Below are 18,706 nucleotides of genomic sequence, written 5' to 3'. Positions count from 1 at the left end.
ATTCGTGTCAGTAAAACGTGAAATTGAGAGACTCCTGTTTGTTTTTCATTTTTGAACTTTTTATTTTTTTAAACTTTCGATTGAGCCCTAACGACGTGTAATCAGCCCGTAACAAGAATTGGTAATCAGGTACATTTATATGACACAGACCAAGATGTCTTTCTCTCAGAAAATATATGGCGTCACTCAACTTGATAATATTTAGAACGCTAACTGATGGACGCGAGTGTGTAAGTCAACTTTTTCTGTCGGCCTTTTATTAGTCTCATTTTGAGAGCACAATATGTTGCAAGTACATTGCACCAAAATAAAAAGCATTCAGTTGTTTTCATGACAGAATGAAAATATCGAGTTAACTTTGACGTCAGCCGCAGTACAGCGCCGCAAAGTGAGCAGCATGGTCTAAGTTTTTTGCCCAAAATGCTATTGACAACATCTGTTTTTATTTTAAACAAGATAGAAAATGCAGACAAACAAAAATATAAATAAATAAGTAGAACACAATGCCTTCCTTTCCTTGTTATAAATCATGTAACCAGAATAATTCTATACAAGACAATATATTTTTTTCATTGACTTATTCCGTCCCTCATAAGATTGAGTATTGACATGTTTCTATTATGATCTATTGAACCATGATATTTGTCATTTTGCATTTGAATGAGTCCACATCGATTAAACCCTTTGTTTCATTAATATCGGCATGAATCCAGTGCATCGATTCGTCATTATGATATCAATAAACCCAATCAACTGTGATCGATCTATCGATTGTTTCCGATAATACTCAATGCTTGTTCTGTCATACTCTGATAAAGCGCCTTTTTTCTTTGGTCTGATTTTGTTGTTAATTTCGAATATCGATAGAATAAGATAACTGTCAACTTGTCCAAAAAAAAAAAGTAACCTGTGGCTTCTTTTATGTTGAGAGTCACTTTAATTCGTTGAGATTTAGAGTGATAGTAAAAATAGCTCAATGTGACCAATCGCGTCAGTCTGATATTATGTCAGAATAAACGTTGTGGAACATATTGAGTTTAAAGTCAAAATGAACAAATTTATAAAAGTGAAGGTTCGTGGAGTTAAGAAACAAAACGCATCCTGTCGAATAAAGGAATTTATTTTAAACCAAATTGTATATTATGCTGAGTGTGAAATTGAATTGCATCACCTGGTTCACTCCGAAATATTAGTATACTGAGACGGTTGATCGCAAATGTAAAATAAAGAAAGTTATTTTGTGATTGTGCAGTAGTGTTAATCTCAGACCTAGCCAGCTGTGTGTACTCATGAAACCAATGAATAAGAATCTCGACTATTATTGTTGTTGCTGTATTTTAGTGAATTACACTGGATTAATTCACTGGTGCGTAGCGTGTAGGTCCTAATCGGGACTTGGTTAACAACCCGAATGGTTACCCGAGCCTGTGAGATTTGATATGAAGGTTACATATATCATAGGAATTTGGATTCATGAGGAAAAAACTTAAACTATACTGCAACGTGTGTGATAAATAACAATGTGAAATTGAATGTAAGCTTCGATTTAATTACAAAAACAGATCAAGGGAACGTTTCGGGTTTCCCCTTTATCAACAAAACATCTGTAGTGCTTTATTCATCCTGTTTTGTTGATAAAGTGGAAATCCGAAACGTTCATTTGATCTGTTTTGTAATTAAATTGAAGCTTGCATTCAATATCACATTGTTATTTATTTCTTCGAGCTTCGAGCAGCAACATTAACACTACAACGTGTGTGGCAATTCAGCTGGATAAAGTTATTTTATTCTTACTATTTCAAATGTATAAAATTGTTGTGTTGTGAAAGGTTAATAATTTATGTGAACCACTGCGTCATTCTCATAGGTACTATTTCGGAGTGAGATAAATGTTTTTTGAACATTGACTTTATAGTTTTAAGTTAAAGTGTGCCCCCATCGTCTCCAAACTGTATTATGTCGGAGTCAGTCAGATGGTAAAACGTGATTTTAATGTTAAAATGACTAGAATTGTGAAATTTTAGTTTTTTGTCACGTTGAGAAATGTTATTCATTCTCCCTTAGACAACATTAAAACTTAACCAAAATAGCCCAAGTTTTTTTTTTACTATAAATTCAAGGTTTAGAATCTACGTAAGTCAGCCTTACCGTTTGGTATTTATTGGGTCACAAGTTATAAAAAATATAGTTTCATTTTTTTTCCAGCCAAAGAAGCCATATTTATTTTCTTCGATAAGGCCCATAAATTTAACAATAATATGATATTTTCTACTATAGATTCAAGTGTTAGCATCTAGTTCTTAACGATTTAATACAAGATTGAGATTTTAAGTCACAAATGTTGTTGAAACGTTCTGTTGAGTTTATTTACAAAGTTTTATACATACCTTAGAGATAATGTTTAGTACCCTAACTAATCGCGTTTGACATTAAACATTCAATTCCTTGGGTTTTTTTTGTTGTTTTGTTTTGTTTTGTTTTGTTGTTTATTTTTTGGGGGGATGGGGGGGGTTCGTTTTGTTTGTTTGTTTGTTTGTTTGTTTTATTGTTGTTGTTTTTTCAATGAAAGCAATTATTCGTCGAAGAGGTATTCTTCCATTCGTCGTGCAATGCTCAGAAGAGGTCTGGCCATCGATTTTGAGACCTCTTTAAATCTTTAAGGTTTATAACATTTTGACAAATTCGGGGACAGTTTTACCCTTCCTCTTTTAATATTTTTATTTCGGGAGGCCACCTTAGTCTTCATTAACTCATAACCTGACACTCTCCTAAAAATCACATCACAATATAAGGCGGCGATCACCAAAAATAAGTGAAAAGACGCATTGTCGTAAGGATGAGTTAACGAAAACTACAGCGCCCTCCGTGTTTTTTATATTTTTGACTGTAGATTCAATTTCAAGACAAAGTGCATCTGAAAAAGAAAACCAGTTTGAGGCACTGGGTACGCTCCTGATAGTCTGTGGCGCTTGATAAATATCTTAATATCATCTGGGACATTAAATAAAGTATGTCAATTACAACGAGACATTTCCCAAGTTAACATATTTCTTAGAGAGCGAAGAACAAAACGCTCATATTTCTGATAATTTAAACCCTCTCCTTAATTACCAACTACATTCGATACGATTCGATGAACATTTATCTATATTTTTAAGATTTGTTTTGTATATCACAAAATTTAATGAAGAAATCATTGTTAAATCCACAAGAAAACTTGTTTTGCTGCACAAAATTATTTATAATACGTCCTATAGTACGTACTGCATGTCTGAGTTTGAGTGTAAAGAAATCAATTTTTGTGTAGGGTAGGAAAATGATCGGTAAAGAGAGATTTAACTCCAATATTTTTTTTCATTTTTAAAATAAAATTTTTTTGGCATCTGATTAATTTGGACAAAATACCGTTTGAGACAAATATTCACATTTTATTTATTGATATATGGAGTAAACGGTGAAAGAGGTGTTTTGTTGTTGTACGATAGGATCATCATTTTATAGATATTGGGGGGGGGGGGGGGGGGGGGGGGATGGCTTAAGATAGACCAGCCCCATTGATTGGACGGGAGGGGTGAAGGGGGAAGGATTGTATCTGTTTATAAATGAATCCATGAAAGTGCTGGTCGCGGTGTTTAAGTTTATTTCAAAATATTGAAATGTTTTGTGTTATTAGAATGTAAAATGGTTGCGATATAAAACGACGTGATTTCAGAACAGTTTAAATCTTCTTTAATTCAATATCATCGTTATTCTATAAGATCATCACAATTTTCTACATCTTTGTCCAGTCATCATTATTTTTATTATTATTGAAATTATTATTATTATCATCATCAATATCATCATCATCATCATCATCATCATCATCATCATCATCATCATCATCATCATCATCATCACCGTCATTGTTGAAGACAAACAGCAAAAATAATGAAAGTATGATAACACAATCTTAAACTTCAGAAATGTTTCAAAATTCATTTACTCTAACTATCGAACGATTAAGATGACATATTATTGTTTTAAAAGTTTTAAAGCCGACGCTTTAACGATGTTCTAATGAAGTATCAAGTTGATATCTACGGTCCTTTTAATTTTAATCAATCGATATTTGAAGTTAACGTTTTCCGACAATTTTTTTAACAAACGTTTTGTTAGACTGCGATTACAAAGTGTATTTGTATTACAATGACTTACTGTTTCAGATCCTTTTGTATGACTGTTATTATGATTCTGTAATTTGTGAAAATGTATTTTACAAGGGAAACAACCCATCAAAATCATCTCTTGTTCCAAAGCAAACAGCGTTTCTCGCCCTTCGTAATGCAATGATATCTCGTTGTTAAACTGTGTTTTTTCCGTTAATCTCAAAAACAATTTATGTTAATTTTAGCAAACTTAAAAACCACCACAACGACCACTATCTTAACATTACCATCATCATCATGGTCATCATCATCATCATCATCATCATCATCATCATCATCATCATCATCATCATCATCATCATCTTTATTATTACAATTTTCATCATTATTATCAAGAACAACACCATCATCAAAACCTTCTTATTATAAATTTGCTCGACCATATATGAATAGGGGAAAAGATTTACAGATGAGACTTGGTGTAAGTTATCAATTTTAACATGTTTTGATAAAGTGACAACAAATTATGAATAATGACAATATTGGTAGTATAACCAGAGATACAAATTTGTGTGCTATTGTGTGGTGTGTATAGTGTGTTACCAGAGGAATAGCGATTGCTTTTACACAAAATGGCTGATTTGGATTTGACAACAAACCCTAAGTACCAAGTTAGGGGTGTCCCAGTAAGTATATGTGATATCTCTCTCACTCTCTCTCTTTCTCTCTCTCTCCCCTTTCTCTCTTTCTCTCTCTCTCTTTCTCTCTCTCTCTCTCTCTCTCTCTCTCCTGCTCTCTATATCTATCTATCTATCTATCTATCTATCTATCTATCCTTCTCTTTCTATTGTGTGTTTCTGTGTCTTCATCGATATACGTGGCCTGTGTGTTTGTACAAAACACAAATATACGTGATATTCAAATTGTAACAAAATACCATTCATTTATAAGGAAAACAGAGTGAAATCTATGCATAAGTTTTGGAGCATCCATTTGTTCTGCTATTTTTATGGGTTGACTGTTATGCGGCTTTGTAGTGTTGTAGTACGCCGCTTGCCTGCGGACTTGTAGGTCCCTAGCTCGAATCCTTTCATGAAATGTTCTTTACTTACATTCTTTCACCGTTTTGAGGCGCAATATGAGTATATAGCCGGTAAGATCATTATCTCTGAAAAAAAAATGTGGTTGCGCCTAAAAGACGTCATGTCTTGTCCTATACGTTAAGCCGTGTTGGCTTCGGACAGTCGTGTATGACGCCTGGAGTAAATTTTAGTGGATGGATAATACTCTACGTGAAAGCTCATGTTTTGTCAAACTGTCCTGGTTGTTGTACCGTAGTGTAAATCATCAGATCTTGCAACTGATGCCATGATCTGCGGATTCGCACAATGCTTTATATTCCCAAGGGAAACAACCGACCCAAATCTTTTTTGTTTCAGAGAAAATTACTTTCTCTCCCTTTAAAAGAACGCTGACCATTTTTAATTGATATCACTTTTTTTGCAATGTAATCATGCTTCTACAAAATCCAGAACTCCATTCAGCGTGATACGTGTTCCCATCTGAGTCGAGTGAGGTAATAACTCTAAAAGGATCACTCAAAATAATGACAATATGCCATCGGGATCAGATTTTGCGATCGTCTGCGATTGTGTTCTTTGTTGCTTGATTTATTTATTTTTTATCAAGAAGAGAAATGGTTCCTACTAATTGCCGGCGCCACGATAATTATCTATCCATAGATTTCAACCAGATGTTGTTGGTTGTTTTGTTATGATGATTATTGTTTGATTGTTTGTTGGGGGGGGGGGGGGGGGGGGTTGTAGGTGTTTTATTTTCCTTTCTTTTTTGGATTGTTTGGTTTTGGTTTTGTTTTTTGTTTTTTGTTTTTATTAATTGTTCTTATTTTTGTTTTTATTTCCTTTAGGAAGGGGTGGGGATGTGGGGGGGGGGGTGTCTGGTTGCCCTGTTCCCCGTAACAGATACATTAACCCGACAAGAGTTTCGATTTTTATTTTCAATTTTTTAATGAAATGTTAGAACGTTAAAAAAGCGCCTGTTTATCGCTTAGAGTAAAAAAAAAAGGCTTATTTGATTCGCTCATCATAAAAAATAGCATACTAAAATGAAAAAAAAGGACATACTGAATAAGATTAGTCACGTTAAGTAAGTACAATACATCTTATTAGTTTTATGGTTAATTCTTACACGCTTTTTTCCTATATTTGCCTATCGAATTTGTTCTAAGTTGTCTATGTTTGACTGGCTCGAGTTTGACAAAATTATAAAATTCCCATATTTATGGCATTTCGAAACGTTTGGCAGGTCTGCGTTGTGCGAGACATCATCTCATCTTCCGTAATGAAAATGGTAGTTATTTTCAGAAGCGTTTAAAGACGTACGAGACGTGTAATGTAGTCAGCCTGCCTATGTGCATATAATATAATATAATATATATATATATATATATATATATATATATATATATATATATATATATATATATATATATATAACACTTAATGCACTTAATGCACTTGAACTATCTAAAACTTGTCATTTCAACTAAATTCTAAAGGAGTTTTAAGTTGATTTCTTTTTGTGCAGCTATGTTGTCTTGTGTTATGACACTCGCCTTCGGACCGGAAGATCCAGAGTTCGAGTCCCACTGCGAGCTACGAATAATTGAGTCTTTGATTTTACTCACTTTCTCTCAATGTATTCAGGTGTGAAGTGAGTACCAGGTATTTAACTGCGTTGTCATTATTTAAATGGTCACGTTTGTTTTTGTTTTTTTTTTTTTTTTTTGTTTTTGGTTTTTTTTTTTTTTTTTGTTCATTTTTTTTTTATTTGATTTTTTTTTTTTATTTTGGGGGGGGGGGGGGGGGTGTGGGTGGGGGGGGAGGGGGGGGGCGGGGGTTGGGGTTTTTTTAAGAGGCCGTGGGTCATCTTTATTGACCCGTAAGTAACTTGAGAGTTTTTGCCAAGAAGAGAGTCATTTAAATCGAGCGATATTTGAAGGATGAGTTTTCCGACCAAATGTTTTAATACGAGGGCACTTTCAGAAATAACCGAAAAATGCCCATTGCTCAGCAACCAGTGGAGATTTTTTTAATTCTGTAAACGACATGATATTCCTTATTTCCTTCCGGATATTCCCAGAAATTATGAAGTGCATCATTTTGCACAATGAATTTCTAGACGATTTTAAAGATGGCGGCCCACCTTGAAACTTGGTCAAAGGAGGAAATCAGAGCTGTCATACGTTTTTTTGAACGCCAAAAGTCTGAATCCTACCGAAATTCATAAAGAACGTCAGAGTGTATATGGTGAGCATGTTATAAGCCGTACACAAGTCTATCACTGGTGTAATTTGTTTGAAGCCGGCCATTCCGACTTGACAGACAGGGCAGGGAGAGGGCGTTCGATAACTGCGATTTTAGAAGACAATGTGAAGCGAGTTGATGAGCTTATTCGTCAAGACAGGAGGTTGAAACTTCATGAAATCGCAAGCAGTCTTGAAAATTCGGAAACTTCTGCCCATAGAATTGTATTTGATGAACTTGGCTACAGAAAAGTCAGCGCCAGATGGGTTCCTAAGCAATTGACAGACAATCATAAAGAACAAAGATTGGACATCTGCAGGGAACTTTTGAGAAGAAGCAAGAGCTCACGCAGGGTTCACGGGCATACTGCCAACGCCGGCGGAGACTTTCTAGGGTACGATGTGACTTTTCTTGACAGCATAGTCACCGGTGATGAGACTTGGTTGCACCATTGCACCCCAGAAACAAAGCAAGATTCGATGACATGGAAACATTCATCCTCACCTGTCGCGAAGAAATTCAAAGTCATGCGTTCAGCAAAGAAAATAATGGGAACTGTGTTCTGGGACAGTCGTGGTGTTATTCTGTTTGAAACCTTACAACCTGGAGAAACAATCAATGCTGCAAGGTACTGCCAAACTCTTGACAAGCTTAGGGAGGCCATTCGCAGAAAGCGCCCAGGGCAGTTGACCAACGGAGTCATTTTGCAACACGACAACGCTACACCCCACACAGCACGAGTGACGCAAGGTTGGCTAGAGAAATATAGATGGGAGATTTTGCCACACCCACCACACAGTCCAGACCTCGCACCATCTGATTATCACCTCTTTGGGCCACTGAAACGTGAGCTGGCAGGAAAGCGCTTTGATGTCGATGAAGAGCTTGTTGACCATGTGCGGAAATGGCACAAAACCTTGACGGAAATTTCTTCCGAGAGGGTATCTATTCCATGGTGCGGCGTTGGCAGAAGTGTGTCGACAGACTTGGCTGTTACGTAGAGAAATGAAGGACGAGTCAAGGTATGAACACGTGCAAGAATTTTGTTGATAGCATAAAAAACGCGGATTTTACAGGCATTTTTCGGTTAATTATGAAAGAGCCCTCGTACATGCATTTCTATAGTAGAGTAGTTCTGCTTTCCATCACTGCCAATTGACTGGAATCCATTCACTTGTAAGTCAAGCCTATAAAAGGAGTAATGCTTTGGTTACAATACCCACCTCCAACAAAAGAAAAGTAGAAAAAGTAAAGAAGAGTCTTTGAGAAATTTTCTTACCGCGCAGTCAACCTAATTGTGTCTTACTTAGGTCTGGCTGGAAGGTCTTAAGAAAAAGATTTAGCACCACAAGCACCGAGATGAATTTTCGTCTAATATTATGTCTCCTTGGTGTAGAAGTACCGTCATGGTTTCACACAACGACCTTATTGCTTCCAAAGATTCGAGCCAGTTATTAGGCATCTCCTCTGTTTGTCTGTCGGAGAGTTATTGTAGACACTGTTCCCTCATTCAATTAGAGATAAATGTTACATTCGGATCCCCGTAGTATAATTCACATTCGTTTATTTTGCGAAAATTGGCACTACACTCAAAAGGCTCCTTGACTTGTTTCTTACTTACTGCCCATTATGCTGTTAGGATGTAGGACAGCAACGAGGGTTTCCATCTTCCTCTGTCCGTGGCCATCATTTTCATGGCCATCATCTTCATGGAGCTCCAGGTCCGACCCCCCCCCCCCCCCATCTCTCTCTCCTCTCTCTCTCTCTCTCTCTCTCTCTCTCTCTCTCTCCTTTCTCCTCTCCTCTCTCTCTCTCTCTCTTTCTCTCTCTCTCTCTTACACACACACACTCTCTCTCTCTACTCTCTCTCTTTCTCTATCCCTCTCTCTCTCTCTCTCTCTCTCTCTCTCTCTTCCTCTCTCTCTCTCTCTTCTTCTCTCCCATCTTTCTCCTTCAAGTTGCCACTGCATGACTTGCGATGTACACTGTTCCATCATCAGATTATTTTAACATGGCGTCTGCCATTGCTAAGCGCTTCAATCTTTTTATGATACTTATCGCTGTAATGGACTACAGAAGCGACAAAAGTGTCAATATTTCAATATTAGGACCCAAAAGTCCTTGGACTAAAGAATTAACTTAATAATCTCTTGATGCTAATACTAATACTAACACACACTACCCGGTAATATACAGAAGGGTTTGATCAAGCATAATATTTTGCTGTCGTATCAGACAAGACACATTTTTTTTTTCATTTGGACCAGAAAATTTTTATTTCAGATATCAACCAATTAAAATGACCCAAATTTGTCAAAAGATCTCAACTCTGAGACTTCTCTAGAACTTTGAAGTCTCAGGTCTGTGACTTTTTTACAGTTCACGAGTCATCTTAATCGATTGATTTTGAAAGTAAAAGATTTCAGGCCAAAAAAAAAAAAGAATGAAATGTTTTTTGTTAGCGTACAGCGGTGTGTGTCATGTTGTTTTTAGATTATTAGACAGTCGTCTTCTACCTATTAAGCCTCAATTAAACAAAGCCACAGTGGTGCCTCGAGGTGACTATCCGGGGTGCCTCTATCTAGTGTGACCTTACATGACACGGGTCATGAACAAACGTCGTGAGGACACTACACTAGAACACGATTTTAACGAACACGCTTGGAATGAATAATGGAAGTTAGGAACGCTGGTTACTGTCTCCCCCCCCCCCCCCCCCCCCCCCCCCCCCCCACCCTCCTACCCCACCCTACCCCACCACCCCTCCCCAACTTTTACAAATTCCTTTGAAATAAAGAACTAATAATAATATACGGAACTACTGATATAAAGAACCATTTTCTCTGCTCGAGGTTATTCTATAAATATTCGTGCTGTAGCGTACCCTATTCCCCCCCCCCCCCCCCCCCCCCCCCCCCCCCTAATCATTACTGCTATCACTATAATACCATGAAAATGTTTTTTTTCAGAAAATTTCGCATTCACAGAATAAGTTAAACTGCGTCATAATATTATTATTTGGTTCAGCTTCGTGTGTTACTCTATGCCCCATGGAATCGAATGTCCATTATTTCATTCATTCGGTTACTTACTTGGTGCCGCCTTTTCGTGGCACTTTAGCTTTCTACTACTATATTCGGCGCTAAATAATATAAAGATTAGTAATCGTTTATTACACAAATGAAGAGGCTGAAGAGTTTAGATGGAACGAAATTGACGTCACTTAGCTCTTTGTTATTGTTTTTAGCCATCCAATTTTATGAGCAGTTCTCACTGAATTGTATTACCCAAGACTATAAATTACCAAGGTTTTGTGTGTTGGTACATAATATCCGGCTGATGGAATGTTGTGACTAAATTACCTAAGCGCCCAGCATCAATAAAGTGTCTTATTCAATGACTCAATTCCGTGACTTGAGTTACCCGTGGATGTAAAATTAGGTGTTGTCGGTGTCCGACAAAGTTTCCGCCACCCTGATCTATCACTTCCTTTTATTTTCAGTGCCCCCCCCCCCCCCCCCCCCACCCACCCACCCCCTTTCCCAACTTGGGATTAACCGGTCTGAACTCTTTGAGTAATGTTAACTTACTGCTTCAATACGGTTATTAGATCGGGACAGTTTAAATATCAAAAACCGAAATATAAAACTTGGGTTCAGTTTATTTGTTTTATATTAAGGTCAATATATATAGAAGGAACGAAAATGACGTCACTCAGCTCTTGGTCAGTTTTTTTTTTTTTTTGGTTCGTTTTTTTTTTTTTTTTTTTTTTTTTTTTGGGGGGAGGGGTGGCTTTTTGGGTTTTTGTTTTTTGTTTGTTTGTTTGTTTTTTTTTTGGCCAGCCATTTTTATAAGTTCTAACTAAATCATATTAATCAGACTATATCCATTCCAGGTTACACATGATTTTGTGTGTCGTACGTTATATCCGGCTGGCCGATGTTTTGAGTTTTTAAACTAAAACTCATAGCATCAATACTTGTAGTTGCTTAAAGTTGCTTTAAAAAAATAAAACCTGTCAGTTCTGGTCATTTTAACTTGAATTTCACTTTTTTAGCATCTACTTTACCCCGACATAATACCGTGTTGAGACGATGGGTCACAATTAAAGCCCCCCCCCCCCCCCCCTCCCTCCATGTCGATTCAGGACGTCCATCAACTTTATCGTTTTAAAATAAAATATCAACCACCGTTTTTATCATTAATGCATCACGTGGCTCTGTTGGGCGAGGTTTAAATTTGATCGATATAGAGTGCATTGGTGATTGATTCGAATTCAATTGATCAGATGTAAATGTGTCATTAGTTATTGAATCCTATTGATGCATGGGAAAATGATTGGCGAGATGGTGGATTCTCGCGTCCGATATTTTACGAGTAGTATCGCTTCTTAGCTACAGAAATCAGGACAAACACCGGCTCCATGGACCTTATAGTAGTTAGCTCTGATTTCTTAGTTATTTTTGAGTTAACCCTCTCCTAACCAGCCATTTTCAAGATTTTCCCCAAAACTTCACACCCAACTAACACAAAAATAGATTTTTCATCACTCCAGTAAGTTCTTGCCATACATAATTTCTTTAGCAAACCATGCTCTACAACACACTGTTAATTTTATTTAAATTTTATGATGTATAAGAGAAATTTGAATGAAATAATGTTGGTTGTATCGTATCGTAACGAATGTGACGATTTTCCTATAGTTGGTAAGGAGAGGGTTAATGGGGGGGGGGGGTGTTTTAAATGACCTTTAAGTAGTAAGATTCGTTCTTCCAGAACAGAACAGAATGATGTTCGCAGTGCTACTTACTTATGCCCGTCACTCCTAGTGGAGCATAGGCCGTCGACAACAGTCCTCCATCTTCCTCTGTCCTTCTCCAACTCTCCCCAGGTGTGTCCCATCCTCTTCATGTCCGCCTCCAGGTCTCGCCGCCAGGTGTTTCTAGGCCGCCCTCTCTTCCGTTTTCCCTGGGATTTCCATCTCAGCGCCTGCCTAGCGGTGTTATTGGTTGGCTTCCTCAGGGTGTGCCCAATCCATCTCCATCGGCGGCGTCTGATTTCGTCTTCTGTTGGCATTTGAGATGTTCTCTGCCACAGGTCTGCGTTGTTGATCCTGTCTGGCCAGTGAATCTTGAGGATCCTTCTGAGGCAGCTATTGATGAAGGTCTGTACTTTTCCGGTGGTGGTCTTCGTGGTCCTCCAGGTCTCCGCTCCATACAAAAGGACTGACTTGACATTTGAATTGAAGAGTCTTATTTTGGTTCGGGTTGACACCACCTTGGAGCTCCAGATGCTTTTAAGCTGCAAGTATGCTACCCTCGCCTTGCCAATTCTTGCCTTTACGTCTGCATCTGTGCCACCCTGTTTATCTAATATGCTGCCTAAATACGTGAAGTGGTCAACCTCATCCAGTTCGCTCTCGTGCAGTTTGATTGGTTCTTTACTATTTGTGTTTATTTTGAGGACCTTTGTTTTACCCTCATGGGCCCTGAGTCCGATTTGTGATGACTTTGCTGTTATCTCTGTTGTCTTGTCCTGCATTTGTTGGTGATTGTGGAACAGCAAGGCCAAGTCATCTGCAAAGTCCAAATCGTCGAGCTGGTCGAACAATGTCCACTGAATCCCATTTCTCCTACCTGCCACTGCTGACCTCATTGTCCAGTCAATCGCCAAAAGGAAGAGAAAGGGTGACAGAAGACATCCCTGTCTGACTCCAGTGTTCACATTGAAGCTATCTGTCAGTTGTCCCCCATGGATTACTCGACAGGTCACTCCCTCGTAGGAACTTTGGATCAGGCTGACTATTTTTGTTGGAACCCATAGTGGCGGAGTATTTTCCATAAGGTTTCTCGGTCCACGCTGTCAAACGCTTTTTCATAATCAACGAAGTTGATGTACAACGGGGAATTCCACTCCCAGGATTGCTCAATTATGATGCGTAGGGTTGCAATTTGGTCGACACATGATCTATTCCTGCGGAAGCCAGCCTGTTGGTCGCGAAGGAGGGGGTCAACAGCACTTTTAATTCTCTCCAAGATTATTCTATTAAAGACTTTTCCTGGCACTGGCAGAAGCGTTATTCCTCGGTAGTTGTTGCAATTGCTGAGGTCGCCTTTCTTAGGCAGTTTGTCGAGGTACCCTTCCTTCCACTCTGTTGGTACTTCTTCCTCCTCCCAGATCTTCTTGAAGAGAGGATAAAGCATTCTGTGGTCGTTTTTAAGTCCGTCTTTAAAGCTTCTGCGGGAATGTTGTCTGGCCCAGCTGTCTTGCCATTCTTCAATAGTTTGATAGCGTTCCCGATCTCCTCTTTAGTCGGGTCTACAGTTGATGTCAAGGTCTGTATCAGCTGGGTTGATGTTTGGGGCGTTCGACGGAGCTGGTCTGTTCAGAAGCTCTTCAAAGTGAAGAGCCCATCTATTTATTTGCTGTTCCTTTCCCAGGATGGTGTTTCCTTCTTTGTCTTTGACTGGTCGCTCGGGCCTATTGTTTTTCCCCGACAGTTTCTTTGATATGTCATACAGCTGTTTCATGTTGTTGCTGGCTGCTGCTTTCTCTGCTTCTTCCGCCAGGCTGTCAATGTATTTGCGCTTATCTGTTCTTGCACTCCTCTTAACTTTTCTGTTGGCTTCTGTGAAGTCTTTCTGTGCCTTTGCCTTTGTGGCTCTTGTCCGGCAATTGTTTATGACTGCCTTCTTTTGCTTCCTTGTCTGGATCATTTGCAGTGTTTTGGCTGAAATCCATTCCTTATGGTGGTGTCTCATCGGCCCAAGCACTTCCTGACAGGTTGTCTTGTGTCCTTCTTTCACTTTCTGCCAATCATCTTCCACACTGCTCTCTTCCAAAAACTGATCTTTTAATACTTTATACATATTGGTGAGAGTCAGGCTGAATTTTTCTCGGGTATCTGGATCTTTCAACAAATTGACATTGTACTTCTCTCTTTTCGTTGCTTCCATCCAATTTCTCTTCAGTTTTAGTTTCAGCCTTGCTACAACCAGGTGGTGGTCCGATGCAACGTCTGCTCCTCTTTTCACCCGTACATCCATCAGGGACCTTCTGAATTTCTTAGCTATGCAGATGTGGTCAATCTGGTTTTCGGTAACAAGGTCGGGTGATACCCATGTAGCCTTATGTATTCTTCTGTGGGGGAAAGTGCTACCTCCAATGATCAGGTTATTCATAGCACAGAAGTCTGCAAATTTCTCCCCATTCTCGTTCATTACTCCCAGTCCATGTTTTCCCATCACTTCCTCGAACCCTGTATTATCTGTCCCTATCTTTGCGTTTATGTCACCAATGAGAATGTTCACATCTTTCTCTGGATACTTGGCCAGGACATTCTGCAATCTGTTGTAAAACCTGTCTTTTACCTCTTCGTCATGTTCATTTGTTGGTGCATAACACTGTATTATATTTATTGTGATCTTCTTCACTTTTGTGCTGAAGGAAGCTCCGATAATTCGCGGTCCGTGTGCTTCCCATCCTAACAGGGCTTGCTGTGCAGATTTTGACAGCATGATGGCCACACCTTCTGTGTGGGGAGCGTTCTCTTCTTCGTGCCCGGAATACAGTAAGAGCTCTCCTGTGATCAGTTTCTTCTGCCCTGACTGGGTCCAACGGGTCTCACTGATTCCAAGCAGTGTGAGGTTGTAGCTTTTCATTTCTGCTGCTACTTGGTTGGTTTTTCCCGTCTCATACATGGTCCTCACATTCCATGTTCCGACGTTGATGGTTCTGGTCGAAAGAAGGAAAGTCGGCCTTGTAGCTTCCTCTCGGCTTTCACTGAAAAGCGTCATGTGTCGCATTGACCCTTCCTCTCCCAGAACAGTGGTAATTGGGTTTTCTTTTGTCGACGTTTCTGTAGCGGCTTGTGTTTTCCAGGGTGGAGTTGCTGGCCCTACGCCTAACCCTCCTCCTTTCTCATCCGGGCTTGGGACCGGCAATGGCGGAGTTGTTCGCAGTGCTGCTAAAGTAAATTTTTTTCTCAAAATATTTCATTCATGGATGTTACTTTACTCTTTTCTTAAGAGAGAGAGAGAGAGAGAGAGAGAGAGAGAGAGAGAGAGAGAGAGAGACAGAGAGAGTAAGAGAGAGACAAATAAAAGAGAGAGGGCGAGAGAGAGAGAGAGAGAAGAGAGAGAGGGGGGGAAGAAGGGGGGGGGGGGGAGGAGGAAAGGTCAAGAAGATAAGCGTCTCAGTCTGGTAATTGGAGAAACGCAGACGCTAATATCGAGCTTGAAAGTTTAGATGCAGAGAAGGCAGTCATTATTTCGATAGTTATAGATTTAAAAAAAAAAACAATTATATTCATTGCATCTATTTAGATTCCTGGTTCGTCACAACATAATGTCCGATCAAGGGAATGGGTCGTATATATATATATACATATATATATATATATATATATATATATATATATATATATATATATATATATATATATATATATATATACGTCCTCACGACGTTCATGACCCGTGTCATGTAAGGTCACACTAGATATATATATTATAATTATTATTGATGGGTGTCCTGTAGTTCTGACAGTGTTCAATAAATTAATAATTCAGAGCATTCTAAATTGAGTAAGAATCAACTCACATTTCGTGAAATAAGGCGGTTTCGGTTTAAAGTAACATCTATCCCCGCTTTCACGGGGTTAATGGTAAAAATAAAACATCCCTTGTGCCGGGCTCTGACAAAACACTTTTTTTTTCATTTTGACTAGACAAAAAAATGACAGTTAATACCAATTAAATTACAATGGCTTCCCAAATTTGCCAAAGAGCCTCAAACCCGTGACTTGTTTAATAACTTCTTTGAAATTTCAGGTTTGATACTTTTTGGGTTATCTTAATATGTAGATTGAGATTGGAGTTTACTAGCCAAAATATATTTATTTAATAATCTAATTTGTGAAAGTTCGATCGACAGCGTTGTGAAAATGGTCGATTGTTTTTTCCATTAGAAATGGTAATTTTCTACCCAGAAATTAATCAATAGTCACCAGGCTGGATTTGGAGGGAATAAATTTCTTTATCAAGTTTTATTTTATTTTAATAGAATTATCGATTCTTCTAAAGCTTGCTTTATTGTTTTGGTGTCGATATTGCAAGGAGTAGTTTGATGTCTTTCAGGAAAGAAGGTTTCTCACTTTGAATTTTAGAAGATCTGTTGGTTTTAGTTTTTTGTTTGATTGGTTTATTTGTTGTTTGTTTTTTTAAATATTGTTTTTGTTTGCTGTCTTGTTTTGAAGGGGGGGGGGGGGGGGGGGGTTTGTCGTTGTTTTTTAAAAAATTTTTGTGTGTTTTGTCTTTGTTGTTTTTTTTTTTCTTTGTTTCGTTTTGTTTATTTGTTTTTGTTTTTTTGTTTTGTTTTTTGTTGTTGTTTGTTTGTTTTTTTTTTGTTTTTTGTTTTTTTTTTGTTGTTTTTGTTTTTGTTGTTTTTTGTTTTGTTTTGTTTTGTTTTGTTTTGTTTTTTTTTTTGGGGGGGAGGGGGTATTTTGTTTGATTTGTTCTTGCTTTTATTTGTATTTTGTTGGGGGTTATGTGTTTTTGAGTGTATCTGTGAGTGACTGTGTGTGTATATGTGTGCGTGTGTGTGTGTGTTTCCATTGTGTATTTAAATGTCAATATTATAGATCTCATCTGCAAGGATATGCAAAAATGCATTGTGTGAATTAAGATAACATCATTTTGAGAAAAGAACGAAAAACAATTGCATTGTCTCAAGTTTTACAACAAAACCAGGAAATGGGGCTTCACAATCACAATGACTCACTTGGATTTTTAATCATGTTTAATAAAGCTGAATGCAAAACTTGTGGGATAATTATCATTGTTTTAATATGGGTATGTACAACATTCTATTTTGACTTGAAAGTATTTAGATCTATGTCCGTGGCTACAATGGGAGTTCAAGTTATCAGATTTTTAAATAAGATCACGTCAAGTTTTATAGATCTTGACGATGTAATGGATTCGGAAAGACCCGCGTGCGTACTCTCGTCCCTATAATGATCCATGGTGTAAACCTCGTCAAGGCGTTACTGTTGATCTTGTCAGGTTGTAATAATTTATTGGTTTATTGTGTGTGTCAAGCCATTCTAGTTCATACGGATCTACTGGCATTGCTACATTATAAGACATAGTAGTAGTTGCCAGTGTTCAGACAGACATTGTTACTACCTTGACATCTAGAGATCTTTATTTTATCTGTGGATTGTGTCTAGCACTGTTTCTAGTCTTATGGTTCTTGTGCTTTATGTTGTTTGTTTTGTTTTTTTTTTTTTTCCGACTGGAATTTTGTAATGGTCTCTATTAATCCTGGTGTTGATAAGCCAGGGGCAATAACGCTGTGATTAGGAAAATATTTCTATTGTGTCTTAATCCTGTAGTCTCGTGATGAATTATGTTGATTTCTGCACCTTGCTGTCGATGATTGTGTCTCGTGCTAGTTGTTTGGGGATTGTTTGGTTTCAGTTTTGATTTGCTTTTTATTGGGGGTTTATTGTTTTGTTTTATTTCTGTTTGTTGTGTTGTGTCTTGTGTTCTTGTTTTTTTTGTTTTTTTTTTTTTTGTTTTTTTGTGTTTTTTTTTTTTTTGGTGTTTATTTTTTTTTTTGGGGGGGGAGGGGGGGTTTAGGGTTTTATTTTTTTTTTTTTGGGGGGGGGGGTTGTTTTGTTGTTGTTTTTTTATGTGTTTGGTTTGTTTTTGTTTGTTTTGGGTTTTTTTTAGTTGTTTTTTTGTTTTGTTTTTCTTTTGTTTTTGTTTTGGGTTTTTTTTTATTTTTTTTTTTTTTTTTTTTTTTTTTTGTCTTTTTTTGTTCGGTGTTTTTGGGGTTTGTTTTGTTGCTTTTTTTGTTTTTTGTTTTTGTTTGTTTTTTTTGTTTTTTTTTGTTTTTTTTTTTTGGGGGGGGGGGGGGGAAGGTTACTCTTTTGGGCGGGAGTTTCATTTCTGTGTTTTTAAAAAGACATTTGTGTATTGAATGATTTGTGATAACTTAAAATATCAGCAATATCAATTGGCTTGTCAGGGTCTAGATATAATCTTACAACAGAGAACCTTTTTTTTTCCTGTTTATGTCTTTGTCAGATTGTTTTCATTGTGATATTTTAAAAGAGGATAGATTTTTCTCCATTAAGAGATTATTGAGAAGGGTGATTGAACCTGCAAAAGTGAAAAACATCTGCACTTTATGTGTGTAAAATATTGTATAACTGTTTCTAACTTA

At 37.7% G+C, this 18,706-nt stretch overlaps 1 protein-coding gene and 1 pseudogene across 3 annotated transcripts in view; one reads left to right on the top strand and one right to left on the bottom strand.

The window, feature by feature from the left end:
- The window catches only part of LOC144969340 (profilin-4-like), an 8,151-nt pseudogene extending 7,422 nt beyond the window's left edge, over positions 1–729 (bottom strand). Inside the window, exon 1 of the transcript XR_013644749.1 lies at positions 682–729. The product of XR_013644749.1 is annotated as a profilin-4-like (transcript). The remainder of the gene's footprint in view (positions 1–681) is intronic.
- LOC144968375 (profilin-4-like) overlaps positions 1–18,706 on the top strand; it is a 69,940-nt gene that overhangs the window by 40,446 nt on the left and 10,788 nt on the right. Inside the window, exons 1-3 of one of the 2 annotated variants that reach the window (XM_078906658.1) lie at positions 970–1,072; positions 1,726–1,976; positions 4,602–4,834. The exons of the other annotated variant lie outside the window; for it this stretch is intronic. Of the exons in view, the coding sequence (XP_078762784.1) occupies positions 4,781–4,834 (54 nt within the window). The 5' untranslated portion in view covers positions 970–1,072; positions 1,726–1,976; positions 4,602–4,780. Of the gene's footprint in view, positions 1–969; positions 1,073–1,725; positions 1,977–4,601; positions 4,835–18,706 lie in introns of those variants that run through there. 2 annotated transcript variants of the gene reach the window in all.

Source organism: Berghia stephanieae, chromosome 3 (assembly GCF_034508935.2).
Source record: "Berghia stephanieae isolate SIO BIC M18660-M18661 chromosome 3, UCSD_Bste_1.3, whole genome shotgun sequence".
NCBI classification, from domain to species: Eukaryota; Metazoa; Mollusca; class Gastropoda; order Nudibranchia; family Aeolidiidae; genus Berghia; species Berghia stephanieae.
This window is presented reverse-complemented; position numbering and strand designations above follow the sequence as displayed.